Source organism: Limulus polyphemus, unplaced genomic scaffold (genome assembly GCF_000517525.1).
Source record: "Limulus polyphemus unplaced genomic scaffold, Limulus_polyphemus-2.1.2 Scaffold1853, whole genome shotgun sequence".
NCBI lineage: Eukaryota > Metazoa > Arthropoda > Merostomata > Xiphosura > Limulidae > Limulus > Limulus polyphemus.
Window position 1 is genome coordinate 33,716 of NW_013667463.1, and position 22,548 is coordinate 56,263.

A 22,548-nucleotide genomic window follows, 5' to 3' on the forward strand; every position below is an offset into this window, starting at 1 on the left:
GTTTTCATGTTCAGTTGCTAGAGGAAACAATGTAGGTCAGTTTTCATGTCCAGTTGCTAGAGGAAACAATGTAGGTCAGTTTTCATGTCCAGTTGCTAGAGGAAACAATGTACGTCAGGTCCCATGTCCAGTTACTAAAGAAAATGATGTAGATCAGGTTTCATAAATTGTTGTTGTGAAAACTTATGTATGTCAGGTTTTTCGTTTGAATTACTATATGAAACTTTACTGGCGGGTTTGATGTATCCAATCATTACATAAAACAACTGCAGTTCCATTAATTAAGATTCCAGAACCTACATCATATTAAAATAAGTAAATATGTATATATATATATATATATAGGTTGAGCGTCACTACTTCGTTGTAGTCTATGTTGCCACGTCCGGTCATGCTCTATCTGAAAACCGTGCATCCTGACAATAGCTATGTTGCGTTGAGTCGTAATTCAGCCGTTGTAAGTAAAGGCAGCGTCTTATAACAGATGAAACTTCACGAACGCAAAAGGCAGTGGTAAAAGTCGTTCACGTGCCCCAAGCTACACTAAACCTTATGGCTGTCGTGTCCAAAGTATGCCACTCCTCTATGCTGGTTTGTTCATAATCCATTTGGTATACGAGGACGATAATTTCTCAGCACTCATTTCGAAAGTCGGATCACACAGAATAAGATACCAATTGATTAATTGGCGTAGTGTTGCCCGGGGCATGTGAACGACATTTTCCATTAAACTTTGTGTTCGTGAATTTTCATCTGTCACAATACACCACACTTCACTTACCACAGATGAGGTTAGACATTTTGCAGGCCTCTTACTGGTTGATCCTGGGCCCCCACATTGATCCATGTTATTTTATTTTCCAAAGGCATTAAGTACAAGATATACCCTCGTCTTGGAAACTCGACATCCCTAATCTGAACCCATCTTTATGATATGAGTGTATGAATATTTTGTGTTGATATAATCGATCGGTTTTTGATGTCATCATACCACCTACGTAATGTCAAATAATGTTAGCATAAAGGTAAGATATATACCGTTCCATCGCTTATTTATATCGGCTGTGTTTGTCACATGACTTGCTGAATTGTATATTCAAAATAGTTTTAATATAACACACCCAATCCTCTGTAGTGACACATACTTGACATTTATGAATAGATTATTATCAAATCCTTGAAATTAAATGCGCAGTACCTCAACTTGTAAGTGCTAAATACGTTGGAAAAAGTGTGCACAATAGAAACATGTTTCTATACCTTTTCACGAATGTCAAGGGATTTGTGAACAAAGGAAGTGATAACTGAAATTGATAACCAGTTGTATGAAAAATTGAAAGTAGATTTAAGCTAAAGTGTGGAATGGAGTGGTCTTTATCGGAATCTTTACGTCGTCCATTTGCCAATTAGGGAAGGCAAGAAGGGAGCCCCGTGGAAATAAATAGAAGAAATACAGAAGAAAACGTTTCCTGACATACTAAATTTGTGACATGAATGGGGCTTTTGCTATAAGATGCCAGAAAATATATATAAATGTTTTGCGCATAGTAAATAATGTAGATAAAGTACTTACCTGTCACCGTATGGAGTGTAAGCGGCTAATGCAGAATCGTAAGTGTAGCAAGCTGATCCTCGGGTGAGAGTACCCCATGGTGGACGTCTGTCCTTTAGGTCTTCCGCTGTAGTCTAGAACGGAAAATTAAGAAGAAAAATTAATTTAGTAGAATATACTGATGTGTTAGAATATATATATATATATATCTTCGATTTCTTTTCAAAACCAGTATAAACAACGCGTTAAATTTTCCAGGGACAATGATATGATAAATCATAGAATTACACATTGGAATACAGATCCTTTCGGCTTTTTGCACGCATTTCTATAGGTCCATACCTCCCTCCCCCTGTTAGCTACACGGTTCCTAATAACACGAGTTACCCAAAAAATATATGAGCAAGAAAATTCATTAATATTACAATTACCTCCACAAATTTTTATGGGGGCCCTATGTGTTTTACAAAGGAAATTATTGATTTTACCAATTATTTATGGTTATGAAATTACTCAATATGATGCAATATCTGAACCGGATATCGGTAGTAAACGGTGCAAATCGATTTCTTGAGGGTTAATGAAACATAAAGCAAGTAACAAAATTGTGCTTCGAGCACTAACGTGTCCTTACAGATTTTATTCTACGCACAATTAAACCGTTAAGTATTTCTCTGGATCTATGTCAGCCTCTCATTCTTGCGTTTTAACAAATTTAACGCTAAACGGTAAATTGGGGTAGTAAATAATTAACTCAAGACCCTTCACAATAGTCTGTGGACTTACAACGCTAGAAACTGGGTTTCGATACCCGTGGTTGGCAGAGCACAGATAGCCCATTGTGTAGCTTTGTGCTTAATTCCAACCAAACAAACAAAACCCTCACAATATATATTTTGAAATTTCAAATAAACCTGTTAATAAAAAGACAAAATATTTGACAGTGACTTAGCCGTGAGGATAAGTATCATACCTTGTACATTATTTCATGTAATGCATTTTAAAAACTCTTTATTAAGTAGCACGATTTTATTGGATAACCAATCTGAAATCAAGTTTAAAAGTGTTATATTTTATTTTTTGAAGTTGATATGTTTGAGTAATACATCCAAGGTTTTATATATTTATATTTTTACACCAACGTGACTTGCGTTTAAAAACTTCATTTCCGGCCTGACAGTATACACGGTCATAATCTTTTATTGGTGTCAATTTTACCTCAACACGACGGCCATTTTCGATTTGTTGTATCGCACGTATGAACGAGCAAAAGACGAGTTTCGTTGGGTTGAAAACTTAAGTATTAAAACTCGGTAAGAAAAACTAAAACAATGACATTTATTTAGATTTGTTATTTATGTAATGGTGAATAAGACAAACTGTAGTTTTTTTTTGGGGGGGGGTGATAAAATAGCCTTACTAGGAAATAGATGTGAGTTAAAAAACTAACAACAATAACGTATAATAACAATAATTCTTTGAAATATTGATTTGCTTAGTGAAATCATTTCTCTTATTAATGAATAGCTCAGTGATTTTTAACAGATTATGAATGTACGAATTTTATTAAAACCTCTCCGAAGTAATTGTTTGACTTCGAACTCTTAGCTATACTTGATAAAATGTTTTCTTTTGGACGAGAATAATCGCTTGGTTATAACTATCTTCTAAAAGTCCTCATAAAACAAAGAGTTTATATGGTATATTTCTTTATTTTTTGTGCTTTAAAGTTCTATTTTAAGCTCATTGATATTCTCCCTTACATTGATCCTCCGGTGGGACAGCAGTAAGCTTACGGACTTACAACGCTAAATTCGGGGTTAGATTCCCCGAGGTGGACACAACAGATAGCCTAATGTGGCTTTGTTCTAAAAAAATAAACAAACCCTTACATTATCACCATCAATGTTCGAATCAAAGTCGTTACTGTATCGTCCACAATCCTGCATTTGTTAATATCTTTTTTCAATGAATTTTCAACATTAGTTTGAAAACTGTCTTTATACTTTCCACCAACAAGTATATTTTTCTATGCTTTTTAAACCATGTGAATTTACGACAAACTTTAAGACTTTTGAACGTGAAAATCTGAAGGTTGGCAAGCCTCCAGATTAAAATGCATATTAACGGAAAGTATGAAAATCAAAATGCTTGTTAACTAAAAGTATAGTTATTCCTTTTTTTTTAACTTTCCATTCCATGTTTTCATTTCTTCAGAGAATCCCTGACAGGTTTTCATAATGATCCCTGTTCTTGCTCTCGTACATGTCCTGCAAATTGAAGCACATTAATTCTGTCAGTTTTAACTGTTCCGTAAATTTAGTACTCTCATTGTTTTGCTGAAATAAAAGTGTTTTGATATTTGGTAGAAAAATACGTCTTTAGGAATTTTGGGAGACTTTTAACCATTCAAATATACTGTCAGTACCACTTAATTCATACGTTATTCGAGTCAAGCCGTTTTTTAATTCAACCAACTGAAGGTACTGTTAAAACTAAATCTATCTATATATGTTTGTTAAATCTTATAGCTGGTTTTACTTCAATATCAGTCTCAAATTATTCTCTCTTTTGTTGCACGCCATGTATCCATATTCTGCAGGATATAATAGTTTCCTTATCTTATACTGTTGTGTAGTTAGTGTTAACATAAATAGATGTGTGCATATAACATATTTCCAATCCAGGCTTAGGATAACCCTTCTTTGCCTAACTAAGATGGGGTTAAAAGCTCTCTACAATTTAATTTTCTTATCACGCATTGTCTACTTCGGGCCTGTATCGGCCTGGCATAGCCGAAAGGTTAGCGTGCTTGGACTGTTAATTCGAAGATCCATGGATCGCATTCCATTCCGAAACTCGCTCCGCACTTTCGGGCCGTGTTTTCGCTACAGGAGTGATGGTGAAACTCCACTATTTGAGCAGACAAACGTAGCCCAAAGGCTAATTGCACTAGCCGTTCCTAATTTTGAACTGATAGATAAAAGGGGAAGGCAGCTAGTAAACACAACACACCTCAACTCTTGTATTACTGTAATCAAATAGTGGAATTTGACAGTCACTCTTATAATGCGCTTCATGGCCCCAAAATGCAAAATGAAACTTTGCGTCAATGGGACACAAACCATAAACCCTTGAATTAACAGTTGTGTTAACCACTGGGCTACGCCCGGCTCCTTAGGTCTATAGCAATTTTTTATTGATTTTAAATTTTTGTAATGTTTCAAAAATAAATATTAATAAATTATATCAGTAAACCGAAAGGAAAAAGATAGGACCATTCTAAATTAAATAGTGAATTAACATTAGTTTCAAATATCAAGATACCAGTTAAAATAAGCATTAATCAAAAACAGGATATACATACCGTAAAGAAGCAGTGAATAAGACACACTTCTCTATGTGAAACTTCCCACGAGAAATGATAATGTAAATATTCCAAGATGTATGAGATGTAATCAACGTTTAATAGGTCTGTTGACAACCATAATTAAAGTTCTACAAATAAAGTCACAGTGATTAGAGACATGAGTATTTTATTGGTCAGTTAGTTAAGATTTATTAGATGTCCTCTGAAAGCACATTAACGGTACTAATACGTGTTGAAGTGTGATGTGTGGGTTATTTTATGATCTTCCTGATGTGAAGCAGGCTAAATTGTGGTTTGCAATAAATTACTATTCAAATCAAGAAAGGAAACTGAGAAATTCAGGTTAGACTAATTAGTAAAATTACTATGTATAATGTGACTGAGAAGGGAAGAAATGAGCCTGCGAATAACCTATAACAGATAGAAAGCATATGGTGACTGGTATTTAATGAAGATAAATAATTCTAAATACGCTACTGACCGACAAAAGTTTGATTTACAATAACAAACATGTGATAATAATAATGAATAAAGTATACTAGTATAACATATTATCAGTTGATGCCACTATTTGGTAGAGGGGCAAATGTTGAGTAGTGTACACTATAGGCTAACATATTATCGCTTTCAGTGACACATCTGTAGTGGGGCAGAAGTGGAGTAGTGTATATTATGACTTACAGTGACACATCTTTAGTGAAGTACAGATTAAGAGTTACAGCTAAATCTCTCTACCGAGAGAAACGTTGTGAAGTAAACTACATATTAACAGATTAAGAATTACAGTTAAATCTCTCTACCGAGAGAAACGTTGTGAAGTAAACTACGGATTAACATATATTAAGAGTTACAGTTAAATCTTTCTACCGAGAGAAACTTTGTGAAGTAAACTACGGATTCACAGATTAAGAATTACAGTTAAATCTTTCTTCCGAGAGAAACTTTGTGAAGTAAACTACGGATTAACATATATTAAAAGTTACAGTTAAATCTTTCTACCGAGAGAAACTTTGTGAAGTAAACTACGGATTAACATATATTAAGAGTTACAGTTAAATCTCTCAACCGAGAGAAACTTTGTAAAGTAAACTACGGATTAACATATACTAAGAGTTACAGTTAAATCCCTCTACCGGGAGAAAAGTTTTAAAGTATGTCAAACAATAACAGATTAAGAGATAAAGGTTTACTGATACAGTTATGCAATAAGAGAGGTACACTTCAGTGTTGCTTTACAATAACAGCAGTTTATAATATGTCAGCTATAGTGACAAACACAAGTATTTAAAGATGTAAATGCTCTTTTTTTTTCAGCTGGTTCCTGTCAGTTGCTATCGGAGAGTGCACTAGTACTCTATGTCGGATTGGTACGGACGCTCGTATTAATGCAATACAAAAGTAATCTGGATTTTCTTCTACACAGGTCACCAGAAGCTAGATATGAACAGTTATCTGGCATAGTCGCTCTAACTCCGGTGTATATGCCGCTTTTAAGCTACCCAGAGCTTCTAAAAGTCGAAATCCGGCGAATAGCCAAAATCGAGATTTCATATTTTCGTTCATCATCATCTTTCTTCAACAGGCTTAGCACTTAGCTAATTCTAGCAGTAACTATAATTTTATCATCATTTGATAGAGAAAAACAGTCTTCAAGATCTATGACTACCTATTTTGTTATCATTCTGGGCAAAATTTAAAAAAAATCATAATTATAGCGTAAACGATGTTATTACCCCTTGAAGTTAGCTTTCTTACAGAAATTTGATGTTCCTTTAAAAGCTTACGTACGGGGTGAAACAGGAACTACAAGCCAATAATAGATGAACATTGGATGATTGTAACATGTAGAATACTCAATGCTTTGTACAATATACAATAGGTGTCCTTAGGGAACCAAACCCTATATTATATATGAAGTGAAGAAGTAAACAAAAAATAATTACGCATACAGGTTATCAGAAGCTAGATAAGAAGAGCTACCTGGCATAGTCGCGCTATCACCAGTGTATATGCCACTTTAAAGCTATCCAGAACGTTACAAACTCGAAAACCGTCGAATTGCTACAACCAAGATTTCTCATTTTCATTCATCATCATTTTCTTCAACAGGCCTAACGCCTACCTCGTTCAAGTAGTAATTATAATTTTATCATTATATGATAGAGCAAATCAGTCTTCGCGATCTTTGACTACCTATTTTATTATTATTCTATACAACATTTATACAGCTTCTGAATACACTCATAACCTAGTAATCCATGTACGACATCATATAGAAAGTAAACAAACAAGTATTATGAAAAAAAATTTATCGCCAAATAAAAAATTATCTGGGGCTGGCTACTGAACTTGAAAAAAAAGGAGCCAAATAAGATAGGCATGGAAGTGGACATATCATTGATCCAGCTAATGATCACATAGCAGACTAATCCTTCTTTACATGGAGAAAAAAATCCCTACATTACTGGCTTCTTCACTGGCTAAAAAGTAGAACCACAATTTGCAGTCGTAAAATGTTGCTCTATTGTGAAAGAGTCATAAAAGTAGTATTCTAAAGTTAAAAGCTGACATTATATTCAAACAGCAAGTTTTCGATAGACAAAGTGGGGAAGCCAGTAATGAAGGGATTTTATTCTCCATATAAAGTCGCGACAGCTTAGTTTGATAAGTGATCATTAGCCGGATCAAGTGATATGTCCTATTTAGTAGGCAGCCCTACACAGCTTTTTTTATTTAGCGATAATTTTTTCATAATACTTGTTTTACATTGTTAACGAAATATGTTGAGAGATGTATATCGCCGTAATGCATGTTTTTGATTAGTTTCCCTTTTTTTTTACACAATGACGACTAATAGTTCCAAAAGATAAACGGGAAAAGTCGAGGGTTTCTTTTTTTAACAAGTTAAGAATTTGTATGACATTCCAAAACTAGGAAATATTTACCTCTTGGCCTTAAACGAACTGGTTAAGCAAGATAACTAAATGAAGTCAAAGATCACAAAAAACAATTATATTATTATTTTTTAAGGAAAGTTTAGTTCGTACCAGAGAGGTGTAGAACGTCGGAGCGTTAGGTCCAAGAGCAGTAATACAGCCCGCGGGTTCCGGATAGGTTGTACCAAAGAGTCCACTCATCGCAAAACTGCCGGCCAAGCGTGGATAAGGAGGCAATAGTCGGGAGTCACACGGGGTAGTGAGAGGATAGACAGGCGCGGTGGCTGCGGCAGTAGCACTGTGGTGATTGGCCGTAGCTGATACTGATTGTACTGAGTCACAGCAAGCTCCTGGTGTGGGTTGAGTAGACATTAGGAACTAAGGATGGGTAAGAGACAAGAGTATCTGATTAGTACTGGAATAGCTTTCGTCTGGGTTGAGTAGACATTAGGAACTAAGGATGGGTAAGAGACAAGAGTATCTGATTAGTACTGGAATAGCTTTCGTCTTGGGATTTTGATCAATAACTGAAGTAATGTTAATATCAATAGTACAGGCCTATTTAAATAGTAGTACTTGTATTGATTGTATAAAATAACTTATATTAAAATTAAAACCTACATTTCTATATTTTACATTTCAACAGCTAATCTGATGATAATAAGAACAGCACGTGAAAGAGAGTCAAGTAAAAACCTGGTGACAAGCAACAGAATTACCTGTATAGTAAATACACAATCTAACAGGTGAAATATATGAAGAAATTGATCACACACATAGCGTTTTAGGTCAAATTAAATATCAATTAGCAAGTCTAACATGCGCAATTAATTTTAAGTTAAGATTAAAATTAGGAGTATTTGCTGTGCTCCAACCCACAGCTATGCATACCCCCATGAAAGCATAAAATTAGCTTATTTCTAATTTATCTGATTGGGTACTAAGGATTCCAATTATCCTGAGCTGATCACCCCAGTAAATGGTTAATATTACAGTAAATAATGCTTGCGCACTACTTTATTAAATATCTTTATTGACTGGTTAATGGGATGACATCATCTCATTTTGGATAAGTTAGTGGATAAAAATAATAAGAACTGAGATCTGAAGAAAATAATTTAGCTTAAGAGATGAATAAGTCTAGTGTCTCTGAACACGGAGTCCTGTATACGTTTCATTAGAACGTTAACTGATACGGATTCTCTTATAGTGGATGTTACAACAAAGTTTGTGTCTAAGTTTCTTGCATTTTGTTAAGCTTTAATACACAGAGTGTTAATGACATTTTTAGAGCTTTTTCTAAGAATTTATTTTTTTCAACTGCACGATTATATTTTAATTTAATCATTTTTTAATACATGACACCTTATTGCACCTCATATATACAGGCCTAGTAACAAATGATCCAAAAAATGAAGAATATTCTAGTAAATACATATATTTATCAACTCTGGCATTGAATTTTATAATGTTAATTTTTTATTTATTTATCCACTTGAACTTACTTATATATAGGTGAATTTTTCAACTGCATAAATATTTTTACAGTTGCACAATTTGTGATCAACTGCATACTAGAAAAACTCCTGGGAATTTTTTAAAAAATCGTTGCAGTGCTTTTAAATGGCAAGTAAGACCGGTGCTTTCGGATTCCAGTTCTAATGACACAAGAAGATGAGAACAGTGACCCATGACTCCTGGATGGGATGTCAATGTCAATCCATCACAGGTTAGCTCCCAACTAGTAGCTAGGGACCCAGCATACCGTTGGGTAGACTAAAACAAATGGGGTAAAGTGTCTTGTTCTAGGAAATAATAACATGACAGGGGGGCAGCCTTGAACTCGCAATCCTCGGGCTACGAGCCCAAAGCCACCACGTTAATGAAATTAATCCACTTATAAGCAGTGGAAAGATGGATGATTTCATCGTAATGAAACGAAGTTGATAGAAGAGTATAATTGACATATGTACTTGTGTCTCAGAGGTTATAGTTATTTAGTATCTTACGGAACTGTAGAGCATCATAGAATAGGCCTACTATTTACTGTATGCTCGACACTATAGCTGTTTAAGTTACTATTTATTTGATTTCTTCTTGTTGTTGTTTGTCATTAAGCACCAAACTACACAAAGAGCTATCTTGCCCTGCTCACCACTCGGTTTCTAGCGGTATCAGTCTGCAGACATACCGCTGTACCACTAGGGCGACACTAAAGCAACATGGCGAACAAATGTGAGCCTAATTTAGTATAAAATTGCACAATCTAAGTAAATCGAACCAACTTGACTATTTAATTATCAAAACACCTCAAGATGAATTTAGAATAGTTGCAAGAAATTAAGAAGAATATCAGCTAGACGTTAATAAAAATAATATAATAACCTATATTTGTCGTTTTATTGAGTTACTCGAATTTATTATCAACTTCCTAATTGTGAATGATAATATTCCCACAGTATCAAAGTTTAGAAAGCCAAAAATATATAATAGATCTTTAGACTAATAATCTAAATTATATAACACCTACAGCGATAAAATGCAAATATAAGTAATGTATAATAGATCTTTAGATTTATAATCTAAATTAGATAACACATAAAGCGATAAAATGCAAATATAAGTAATGCAGTGATATTAGATAAGAACATTATCCCTTTGTACATTGTATATACACACAGGCACACGGTATTTAGAAATATTCGATTTTAGAGCTTAAGATTTATGAGCTTTTGAGTCCTTTTAGTTCATTAAATAGTAGTTTAAATTAACTTAGGTGCGTGATCCATGAAATGTTAATGTTCCAATTTCCGGTTACAACAGGAAACATGGAACTGGTTTTCAGATATTATTTTTGTATTTGTACGCTATATTCAATTTGTCTAGCTTAAAATGCACTTTTGATAGATGATAAATTCATTTAAAATCATTCGGGTGTTTGTTTTTCGTTTAGCTGCATTCATTTTAAAAGTAAATTAATGGGAATCTTTGTAGAAGAATTATTGCTACGTTTTATTGAATAATACGAAATGGCTGACTGTTACTGTTAGGCAATCGCCGCAGTACCAACAATTCATATGTAAGTTCAACAGCTTACTGTTTGACGATTCCAATACGTTCAATTCATATATAAGTTCAACAGCTTATTGTTAGAAGGTTACAATACTTAGAATTCATATATCAGTTCAACAGTTTATTGTTAGAAGGTTACAATACTTACAAATCATATATCAGTTCAACAATTTATTGTTAGAAGATCACAATACTTACAATTCACGTGTAAATTCATCAGCTTATTGTTAGAAGGTTACAATACTTACAATTCATATATCAGTTCAACAATTTATTGCTAGAAGATCACAATACTTACAATTCACGTGTAAATTCATCAGCTTATTGTTAGAAGATCACAATACTTACAATTCACGTGTAAATTCATCAGCTTATTGTTAGAAGGTTACAATACTTACATTTCATATATCAGTTCAACAGTTTATTGTTAGAAGATCACAATACTTACAATTCACATGTAAATTCATCAGCTTATTGTTTGAAGGTTACAATACTTACAATTCACATGTAAATTTATCAGTTTATTGTTAGAAGGTTACAATACTTACAATTCACATGTAAATTCATCAGCTTATTGTTAGAAGGTTACAATACTTACAATTCATATATCAGTTCAACAGTTTATTGTTAGAAGATCACAATACTTACAATTCACGTGTAAATTCATCAGCTTATTGTTAGAAGGTTACAATACTTACAATTCATATATCAGTTCAACAGGTTATTGTTAGAAGATCACAATACTTACAAATCTTATGTAAGTTATGCAGTTTTTGGGTCACGCTAAATATTCCATGGAATTTAAGATATAAAACTAAAAAAAAATATATTGCGTTCACTTATCTTAAAAACGTGATATCCCCTTCTCCATTCTGTCCGAACGTTTGTGCATACACAAACGTTTTGTGTGTGTGTGTGTGTTTTATATTTTGTGACAGTACTCGTCTTTTGTGAATCCCTTATCTCTGCGATTATCATGTGAAACATGTCTATGTCCGTGTGTGTTTGTAATGTAAGCATTCCAAATATACGTATTAGACAAGTTTTAGTACAGATGAAGAGAAACTAAGCTAGCTGCCATTCTGCCATGTTTTCCATCTAATTTACGAGGAAGACGGTTTCTCACTGCCTGTTTTTTGACAGTTTGACTACACAGAAATTCATAGTCAGTGCGTCTGGCGAGTTGGCCAGTATTTTTTTTTTGTATAGTATAGTATAAATACCTCTTTCATTCGCCAGCTCCTTGGGTTATGCGACGGTTGAACGGACGTTCCATAAGGACAACTTGTGTCACTTTTCTTAACCGAGAACCTTCTTGGTTATGTTGCGTCCTGTTCTTGGCACGTGGACGGTTTTGCCACTGATCTTTGTCCTAAGACAAGCACTTTGCTTGGTTACGACTTGTTGTAGGTTTCTTTATGGACGTTTCTGGGTCCCCAAGTTGATCCACATTCCTTTGCTTTCCAATGCCATTAAGTACAAGGGATACACCCATCTTGAAAATTATCATCCCCTATCTGAACACATGTTTATAATCCGAATGTACGAATTTTTGCGTTGGAAAGAGCTATTACATATCCTTCTAAAAATATCATTTTTTGTTGACGTCACAATCACTAAGTAACGCCAATCAATGCCATAATGTAGTTCTGATGCATTCTGTTCCACCGCAAATTTTTTTATCGGCTATGGTTAGCATGTGACTTGATGATTTTTATATTCCAGTTAGTTTTATAACTTTACATCGATAGCTCAGGAAATAATACACCTTAATTGCACAAGAAAGGGTATGTTTATTCTCATAAAGATTGAAGCGTAAACCATTATACACAAATGAAAGCCAGGAATGTTTATGATGAAATAAATATCTCTGTATTTTTATAGTGCATTTCGCAGGTTAAAATTTCAATGCTGGGATAACAAATGATATTCAGAATAAATATTTTCTCCGTTAATTAATACTTGTTTATTTTCATTTACATTTGATATACATGTGTGAACAGTGCAAAAAAAACAACAAAAAAAAAACAACAACTAAAAATATAGCTGGCCCGGACTTTTTGGAGAATCTCAAGACCTAGCTGATTCGTAGCTATTACACGAATTGCTTGTGTTAGTTAACCCCATATATCCACTCAATTTGCCAACCAATGTACTCAGTGAACAATTTTTACTGCGATTTCACGAATTATCTTTTTTATTATCTTTCTTTTCTGGCGATAAAGACATGTCTTTAATTATGATTTATTCAATTAAAAATAAAATTTAAAAGGATTTTAAATGTTTCCAGCAAGCTACAAATTTAAGTATACATTTCTAATATCTTTGACAGTTACCTTTGACAAAACCTATTGGTTAGAAACGATAGAATTGGACACGTTCGATACGCTTACTATTCATGAAAGAAATTCCCATAATTCCTTTGGTGTTAATTCCCTGGTTTACATGATGTAATTTCATGTAACCAGAATACTAATTTTTTTTCGTCCGGTTAAGTAATTCATGGCGGCTAACAACAGACCCTCGAGATATTGGTTAATTGGAAAACAAGATAAGAGGCAGAATCGTTAACTGCCATGAAGTTTAAGTGACACAAAGCACTTAAGTTTATAATAAACGCAGCCTGAGGATTATGAAATTCCAAAGGACAGTAAGCGAGAAATCATGTTACATCTAATGACATCTATTTGTTGTATAAATAGGGTGGTAAATTAAAAATATTGAAATGACTTTAATAAACAAGCCAGTAAAGATGGATAAAATACAATTATTAACGTAAAGTACTTTTAACTTTTTTTTTTATGAAAAATAAAACACTGTTTGTGAAAGGCTACTATGTTTTTTTAATTAAAGTAATTTTCTTTGGTTTATGAGACGAGGCTTTTTTAATTATGTGAATGCTTGTGTACGATCGTTTAAATACAATTGAGATATTCTAATTAGATGTAACCAATTTTTTAGTAAATACCGTTGACGATAACATCTTTATATAAAAACCAAATATAAACTATAAAATATAGTGCGTTTAGTTTTCGTTTTGTTTTTTCTGCTTTTCTTCAAGGGTAACTTTTTAATGCAAAAACTCCAAGATCCTGTAACATTTTAATCATTTCAGAATTTATACAAAAACTACTGATGAGCAGAAAATGAAAAATCAATCAGTCATCGTTTTATATAATAGGACGTTTTTTATGTTATGAAGTCTCCGATGAGTCAGCGGTAAGTTTCTGGACTCATAATGCTAAAATACAGGGTTAAATTCCCCGCTGCGGAGGGAGCCCCAATGTGAAGTTTTTTTCTAAATAGGCAAAGAAACAAATATCTTTAGAATGTGTGTGCAACATCCATCAACAGTTCTATCAAGTATATTATTTATTTGCCTCACATTGGCAAAGAGGTAAGTCTGAATGCTGACAAAACTAAAAATTGGATTTAGATACCCATGGTGAGCACAGCATAGATAGCCCATTGTGCAGCTTTGTGCTTAGAAATATATATTTATATTTCATTTTGGTAATGTAAGCGAAAGTTGTCAAATACTCTTGTTCTTTTGTTAAGTCATCAGAAAAGGATGTAGACTTATTAACGATCATTTTCAGACTTCCATTACTAATTATTAACGGTCATTTTAGACTTCCATTACTGATTATTAACGATTATTTTCAGACTTCCATTACTGATTATTAACGATTATTTTAAAATATCTTTGATAATCAGTAATGGAAGTTAAAAAGACTGTTAATAATAATTATTGAAAGATTTTAGTAATCAGTAATGGAAGTCTAAAAAGATCGTTAACAAAAATCATAATGGGAGTCTAAAAAGACGGTTAATAATCAGTAATGGAAGTCTAAAATGACCGTTAATAATTAGTAATGGAAGTCTGAAAATGATCGTTAATAATTAGTAATGGAAGTCTGAAAATGATCGTTAATAATTAGTAATGGAAGTCTGAAGACTTTCAATAATTATTATTAACAGTCTTTTTAACTTCCATTACTGATTATCAAAGATATTTTAAGACTTTCATTACTGATTACTAACGATCTTTTTAGACTTCCATTACTGATTATTAACGGTCTTTTTAGCTTCCATTACTGATTATTAACGGTTTTTTAGACTTCATTACTGATTATTAACGGTCTTTTTAGACTTTCATTACTGATTATTAACGGTCTTTTTAGCTTCCATTACTGATTATTAACGGTTTTTTAGACTTCATTACTGATTATTAACGGTCTTTTTAGACTTTCATTACTGATTATTAACGGTTTTTTTAGTTGTGGATGATATATTTTCTTGTTTTTAAAATATTTTATGGTTTGAAATACCCATAAGTAATAGAGATGAACAACATTTCATTCTTTTTGTTCTGAGATGTCCTCTTACGACTAATGAGTAAAATGAGTTTAGATTCCGCCTTAGCCTAGAAGGCTCAGGCCCATTATTATTTGACTGGATATTTCCATGCACTTCTATTTATAAAACTAATTTCCAGAATTAGATGTCTGAGATCAAGAGTTGTGATATGTATATTATTGCTCAAAGTAAATGTTTTAACAACGTAGATAATTTGCGTCCTAAGGGCCGTTAAACTGTATAAAAACCTGTGGTTGAGCTCTGGAGTTCAAAGCTTGCTAAAAGGACTGGAATCCGTGCGATTCCACAAAATATTTCAAACAACTTAAGCAGTGGAAGCATTATAAGAGTAAGAGTCAATCACTTTATGTAGATGGTGATGGTAGTGATTAATGGCTGTATTCTCTCTGGATGGTAGTTTAAAATTAGGGACGATGGTAAATAGCTGTAGTAGCTTTGCCATAAATACAAAAATTCTCATAAAGATAGACAGAATCTATAAAATGAGATACTCTGATACAACATAGTTTTATTTAAAATATAAGAAAAGATTCGAGTCCATCTGTGGCGCTGTGAATTAATTTAATTACTAGCAGATGTATTCATCGAGAAATCTCAACTTGTTATACATTAGTGAATAAATAAATGTACTGTTCTATTGAGATAAACATATCTTGAGAATTATTGTTTTTTTTTCTTCCCCTTAATTGTTTCTTTGAAGTTAAGCAAAAAGGTACACAATGGGCTATCTGTGCTCTTCTCACCACGGGTATCGAAATCCGGTTTCTAGCATTGTAAGCCCGCAGGCATACCGCTTTGTCGCTGGGTATTTTCCCTCTTTAAATCGAGAGTTTAAGAAACTGTGTATTTAACATAATAAGGCTAGATGTTAAAGCTAAACCTCTGAACCTTTTAAAAAATGTTGTTGTTGTTTTATCGGATTAAATTATCTCTGTTTTATCATTTGTTTCATTAGCATACTGTTCCAAAGTTGCCCTTATTATTGTTGTTTTCAGAATAGTTATTCATAATAAATGTACAACGTAGCCTCTTCTGATGTGTAGAACAGAGACTTTTACTAGAATACTATGAAATGACTTTGTTGTTGTTTTCTAATTTCGCTCAAAGCTACTCGAGGGCTCTCTGTTCTATCCGTCCCTAACTTAAATGTAGTAAACTAAGGAAACGCAGCTAGTGAACACCACCCACCACCAACTCTTAGGCTACTTTTTGCCAACGAAAATTAGGATTCACCATCACATTATAACGTCTCCACGGCTGAAAGGGCGAGCGTGTTCGGTAACGGGATTCGAACCTGTGATTGCGAGTCGAGCGTCATAACCACCAGGCCATGCCAGGAAAGAGGAAAAAATAAAGCTCACTCACTTATTGAACCTCAACTAGTGCAAATAATAATTTAAAACTTTCCTTACAAAATAATCTCATTAAGCAAATTGTAAAACATTCTTCACGAATTTGTAAATGTGCTGCCAGTAATAATTAGAACCATTGTATATTCTAACCATTCAACGATTTTTTTCTTAGCCTAATTTATATGTAACACGGTATATACTACCTGACGAAGGGCGTCTGCTTGAAACGTCGCATAAGAATTAAGCAGAATCAAGTTTTCATTTAGACGTGTTTAACTTTAAACTTTTATCTGAAAACAAGTGCTGACAGTTTCTAGCGAGTCACACTTTTTATATAAATCACAAAACTTCATTTCATCTTGCTATAATATGAGGATTACGTAATAAATTATCCACACGTATTGATGCTAACTGATAACAGCTCGAACCTGTGGCTGGTTATGTCTCTCCCATTGAGAGAGAGACATATTTCTTTCTTTTTTTTACAACATTTACTGTTGTGCACCACCCCTATATTTCTTAGTCAATCATCTTGAAACTTCTATGACAGTGATTCTCAAGCTTTTTCGCCTGCAGACCGCTTTGGTGGGGTAAAATACCTACTGGTTTTACCCCATTTCTTCCATTCTCTCTCATGGCCTCGACCGTGGCATTGCGTGTCAGTGACGTGCATTTTTAACCAAGCCCGCGCACTACCAGTAGTCCACGAACTACACTTTGAGAACCATTTTATAAGTTATAAACCTTTGTCCAATACGCCCAGAATTTTTTTCTCTCATTTTGTTTATTTAGTCCACCGTTCTTATTTTAGGGGGTCGAAAGTCAAACATGAGAAAAACGTGTATTTCGCCTGCAGTTCCGTTATACAGTCTTTGCCAAAATGTTTGCATACTGCTCTATATTGATGTTATTGTCTATATGCATGGGGTAGTTATGGGGTAAATACCTGAATAGTAACAGAGAAGGTAGCGTATGATCGGACAAGCGTGTAAATGTTGTTAGTCTGGTCTGTATAAGTTGTTTTGAGCATTTGTTCGTTAAAACATACATACACACCTGTTTTGTATAATAGAGTGTGTTTTTGGTATAATCTTTTTCGGAACAGGTCAACATTTTGTTCAGACAATTTATCTGTACTTGTTGTAGAATCAGACCTCGTCACGTGAAGTTGGAAGGCGTCAAATTGTTCGACTGTCCAGAAATGGTATGAATCAAACGGACAATACCAGAACAGTAGATTGCCCCCAGTGTACTGTATCCAGAATCCTGAAATATCATCGGAATACAGGAAACGATATTCCAGGAAAGTCTACTGGTAGACGCCAAAAACTACTGCCCTAGAAGACCGTGTTTTAATCAGGTTAACATGTCAAGGTAGAAAGAAGTCTTGCAACACCTTATGACATGAATGGCATGAACACAATCATTCCAGGGTATCAAGAAGAGCAGTGATATTAACCAGAATTCACCGCCGTCACTTTGTTAATTGGACAAGACAGCTTGCCAAGTTACAGTTAGGACACTGGCGACATGCCATCTTTTCGGATGAGTCCTGTTTTTGGCTTGTTAAAGGTGATGCCAGGATTCATATTCGTCGTTTGCTGGAGAACAGATGAGGAAAGATAGAGACACACAGGAGGTGGTGCAGTACATGTTTGGACAGCTATTCATCATGGTGGAAAAACTGCTCTTCATATCTTCTAGGGAAAAGTCAGTGGTGTCTTCTACAGGCATCACATGGAGACGATATTTCTGCCATATGCTAGGGCAAGGTTTGGAAATAACATTGTGTTCCATGACGACGATGCCATTGCCCATAGTGCGCAAATTTTTTAGGATTATCTCGACCAGGAGGACATTACAAGATTACCACGATCAGCAAAATCTCCAGATTACAATACCATTGAGAACAGTGGGGCAAAACTGAGTTAGAAAATTGATAACCACGACCCTAAACCATCTACTGTAGCTGAGTTGAAGCACCTTCTAGTAACAAGTTGGGATGACAGTGGATTACATCAATAACCTCAATGACAACATGCCACGTTGCCTTGCGGAGGTTATTAGAGTACGAGGAGGACCAACCAAGTACTGAATGTTTAATATGAACTGATATAAGGTTACAGACGCTATTTATAATAATTTGATATTATATTTTGTCATTATATATGTTTTGGTAAGGTTTAGTAAAGCATTAGGACAGAGCGAGTCATCTATACATTAATCCTCTAAGAACTTAGGCTTGGCATGGCCTGGTGGTTAGGGCGATCTACTCGCAGGTTCAAATCCCATCACCGAATATGCTCGCACTTTCAATTGTGAGGTCATTATAATGTGACGATCAATCCCACTATTCGTTTGTAAAGCGTAGCCCAAAAGTTGACGGTGAGTGGTGTTGACCAGCTACTTGCCCTCTATGTTGGTTGTTAATTGAAGTAATGAAACCTATGGAATTATTTGTCGAAGTAATGAAACCTATGTGGTTGTTAATTGAACCAATAAAACCTATGTGGTTGTTAATTGAACCAATAAAACCTATGTGGTTGTTAATTGAACCAATAAAACCTATATGGTTGTTAGATGAACCAATAAAACCTATATGGTTGTTAGATGAACCAATGAAACTAGATGGTTGTTAGTTTGTTAATACGAATGATATAGTCAAAATAATATGTGAATAGCGGGAGGTTTTTGATTCGTTATTATTCCAAATATTTTAAAACTTGAATGAAACTTGATGAAATGATTAAGTTCTCTAAAGTTTTTGATCATCATGGCTCAGTTATGTATGATGCCACGGTGACTGAAAGTAATCTGTATAAGATAGAAATGCCTTTAATAAGATATTTCGACTGTTTTCTATCGGTCTGAAAACTGTTCTTTTGTTCATTTAATAAACACACATCGAGTACCCCAAAAATAATATGATATTTAACGCATTGTAAATGCAATGCTGTTTCCTTTTTTTTGTTTAAAGAAGCTGTGAAATATATGTTTGTAGACACTAGTGGGGTTTTCACTTAAGTTTGTGTTTTACAGAGTGTTATCTGGACAGAGATTGCTGTCAGGAAATACACTTTTGCACATGTTCTGTAGGTGAGCTACAGAAAAACCGTAAGTCTAGAACTGTTGAATCTATTTTTCTCAGTGTGAATATACTGAGCGCTTTAACTTGGCTTTTGTATTAGGTCGTCACGAAATTAATAGGCCCGGCATGGCCAGGTGGTTAAGGCACTCGACTCGCAATCTGAAGGTCGCGGGTTCGAATCCCTGGTTAGTATGTGGTTTTTCACCATCATTCACGTTACATTACTGCAGATGTTCCAAAGACACGAAATGTGAAAGATGATAGTGGCGAGTCTCAACCCAATACTTTCACGTTATTTTTAAATCCACGTATTAGGCATTGGTGGATAACGACTCCTCCCCCCAAAAAAAATATTTAATTATGTTTCACAGAAACAGGACTACGTAACGTTGGAAGATTAATAGTGGGATCTTGGGTACTACTAGGGCTTTCTCTTCTTCTATACAGGGTGTCCGGAAACCTGGTGCAAAGCCCCAACTATCAGGGTAAATCAGATCACATAGCTCTCTAATATGGGAGGAAGTGGATAGTTTTAGGGTTAGGAGACTTATGCCTCTAAAAATGGTTTGATTAAGGCTCAAGTTATATGCCTAAGTGTTATATCAAGAAATTATAAATCACATATTTTTGGCATAATATAAATATAGTAAATACATTTTTAAATGTTATTTTTAAATCGCCAGTGATATTCTTATGCGAGAGCACAAACAGTCGTTTGTCTTTGTTGTGCGTAAGACCGACACTGTCTACAGATTTTCTTGAAAAGTTGTTTTACTTTACAGTTAGCGTTAATCGCGTAGACAGAGGAACCAATAAATAGGTCGTATACTGCCTCAAAAAATCTTGTGTAAATTTCAAAACGAATAGTATTGCTGTATGTTTAAATTGAAGTTTTCAAACAGCACACAGATGCCATTTTTTAATCCAAGAGTTCATTCCCAAGATGACGAAGTGTGAGCATCTACACTGCCTGAGAAATAAAGCAAATTTTCTGAACAAATTCCACGCTTTAATTCTGAGTCAAACTGTGCATTTATATCATAGCAAATATCTTAAATATAAAACTTTAGCTTCTAAAATAAAGTATTCGCTATCTTTTAGTCGATATCTATGTTCATTTGTACACAGTTTTACTTAAGTTTGTATACAGTTTTATCGGAAGCAAATTTCTGTATCAGAATAGCAGACGTGTCATTTGAAAGAACAAGAGACGGCTAAAATTCAAGTTTCTGTTTCGACAACAAATTCTGCAGAACACTTTGAAGATTACAGGAACTTGCATTACACTTTTAAGCTAGTGGATCATGGAAAGCAGTAGCATTTAGATGGACATGTTGCCTTACTGTACTAGCTAAAACATGTGTCCGGAACCAGTTCTGTGTATATAAGATGGATTCCTATGTACATGTACATTCACCACTGGAACGCTTGATATAACAAATCGACTTTAACGGTAATACATTTCCGAGACTGAAATGCGATTGGTTAAGTAAGAAGTGGGATCAACGTTGCACATGAGTGTTTCTTCTCCACTCTATTGATGATTATGGCCCTGGGTGTTGGGTTCTGGGAGAGGAAAAGGAACTTACATATTTTTGTAGAATCTCACAAGCTCTCAAGCTTTAGGTCGAGACAGGTGTTGGGAAGATACAACAAATCTTGTTGTTTTTGTCAACCACTACTATATTCATAGAGTATTGCATCCTCTTCTCAACCTTTTCCCTTTCTGGTTGTGTTATACGGAAAGTATTTTTGTGATCTACAGGCTTTCTGAAGGAGTGCTTTTAAAGTTATAGAATATTTAAAAAACTGTATGTGTAGATTTCTAATTATACTAACGTTTTCTTCGAGAGTGGTATTTATTATCTCTTGAAGTTTAGTTACCTTGACTTTTTCAACCTTACAAAAAATGTTTCGATTTGACACCTTGGAAACCCTCTGATTATAGATACATTAAGGTTTAGCCACGTGTATTGTAATGGCGTATATCTGTCTAAATAAGTTCTTTTCCTGAAAATGGGAAGGTGTCAACAATATTTACTTTCTTACCAGCTATATATAATTTTTTTGCGACAATTCATAAAATATTTCGTTTTTGCTATTATTCTTTATTTTTAAAATTATATATTTTAGTGTATATATATATATATATATATATAAAGTATCTTACCTGTGGAGATGGGTGATAGGAGTAACCAAATTGAGGATACGACATGGTCAATATATTTGATGATTTCTTTATTATTTAACTGGTCAGTCAGTGACTTCTTATATATCAATCAATGGTCAGTCAAACTTGTATTCTTCTTCTCAGACTTCCTAAAGAACGTACTCGCGATGACCATACGCCTTGTTTTTTTTAGGGGGTGGGGTGGGATGTGTGTGTTTAAATTTCAAAGATTAAAGGCTAGTTTCGCGTACTAAGCATACCGTTAATATAACGTATGTGTTGTTTTCTTATAACTTACTGTAAAGTAGTAGTTGAGTCTTATATACAAGATAGATATTTTCAAGCGGAGTTGGTCGGAAATCATAAAGAGACGAGGCAGATCTATTCTTTTATGCGACAGTGTTTAACACTGTCCAAATAACAGCAGAAACTAAACTGCTCAGCCTCACGTTCGAGTCTCGCTGACCCCTAGAGATGTTATTATAGAGGTTTCTGACGCGTGTGCAAGTAAAACGTATGTCGTTCTTTGTTTCATTTTCAACTTCCAGTCTTTTATACCTAGCTGACTACCTTCAATTGGGGTGTAACCAACGTAATTACTAGCCATACTAAAATCAACAAAAAGTTT

The 22,548-nt window shown here is 34.2% G+C and overlaps 1 protein-coding gene across 1 annotated transcript in view; it reads right to left on the reverse strand.

The window, feature by feature from the left end:
• The window catches only part of LOC106465162 (iroquois-class homeodomain protein IRX-6-like), a 35,115-nt gene extending 13,136 nt beyond the window's left edge, over nucleotides 1-21,979 (reverse strand). The window contains exons 1-3 of the mRNA XM_013925363.2: nucleotides 21,921-21,979; nucleotides 7,970-8,236; nucleotides 1,574-1,686 (exon numbers count right to left, since the gene is read on the reverse strand). Of these exons, the coding sequence (XP_013780817.2) occupies nucleotides 1,574-1,686; nucleotides 7,970-8,236; nucleotides 21,921-21,965 (425 nt within the window). The 5' untranslated portion in view covers nucleotides 21,966-21,979. The remainder of the gene's footprint in view (nucleotides 1-1,573; nucleotides 1,687-7,969; nucleotides 8,237-21,920) is intronic.
• Nucleotides 21,980-22,548: the final 569 nt, after the last annotated feature.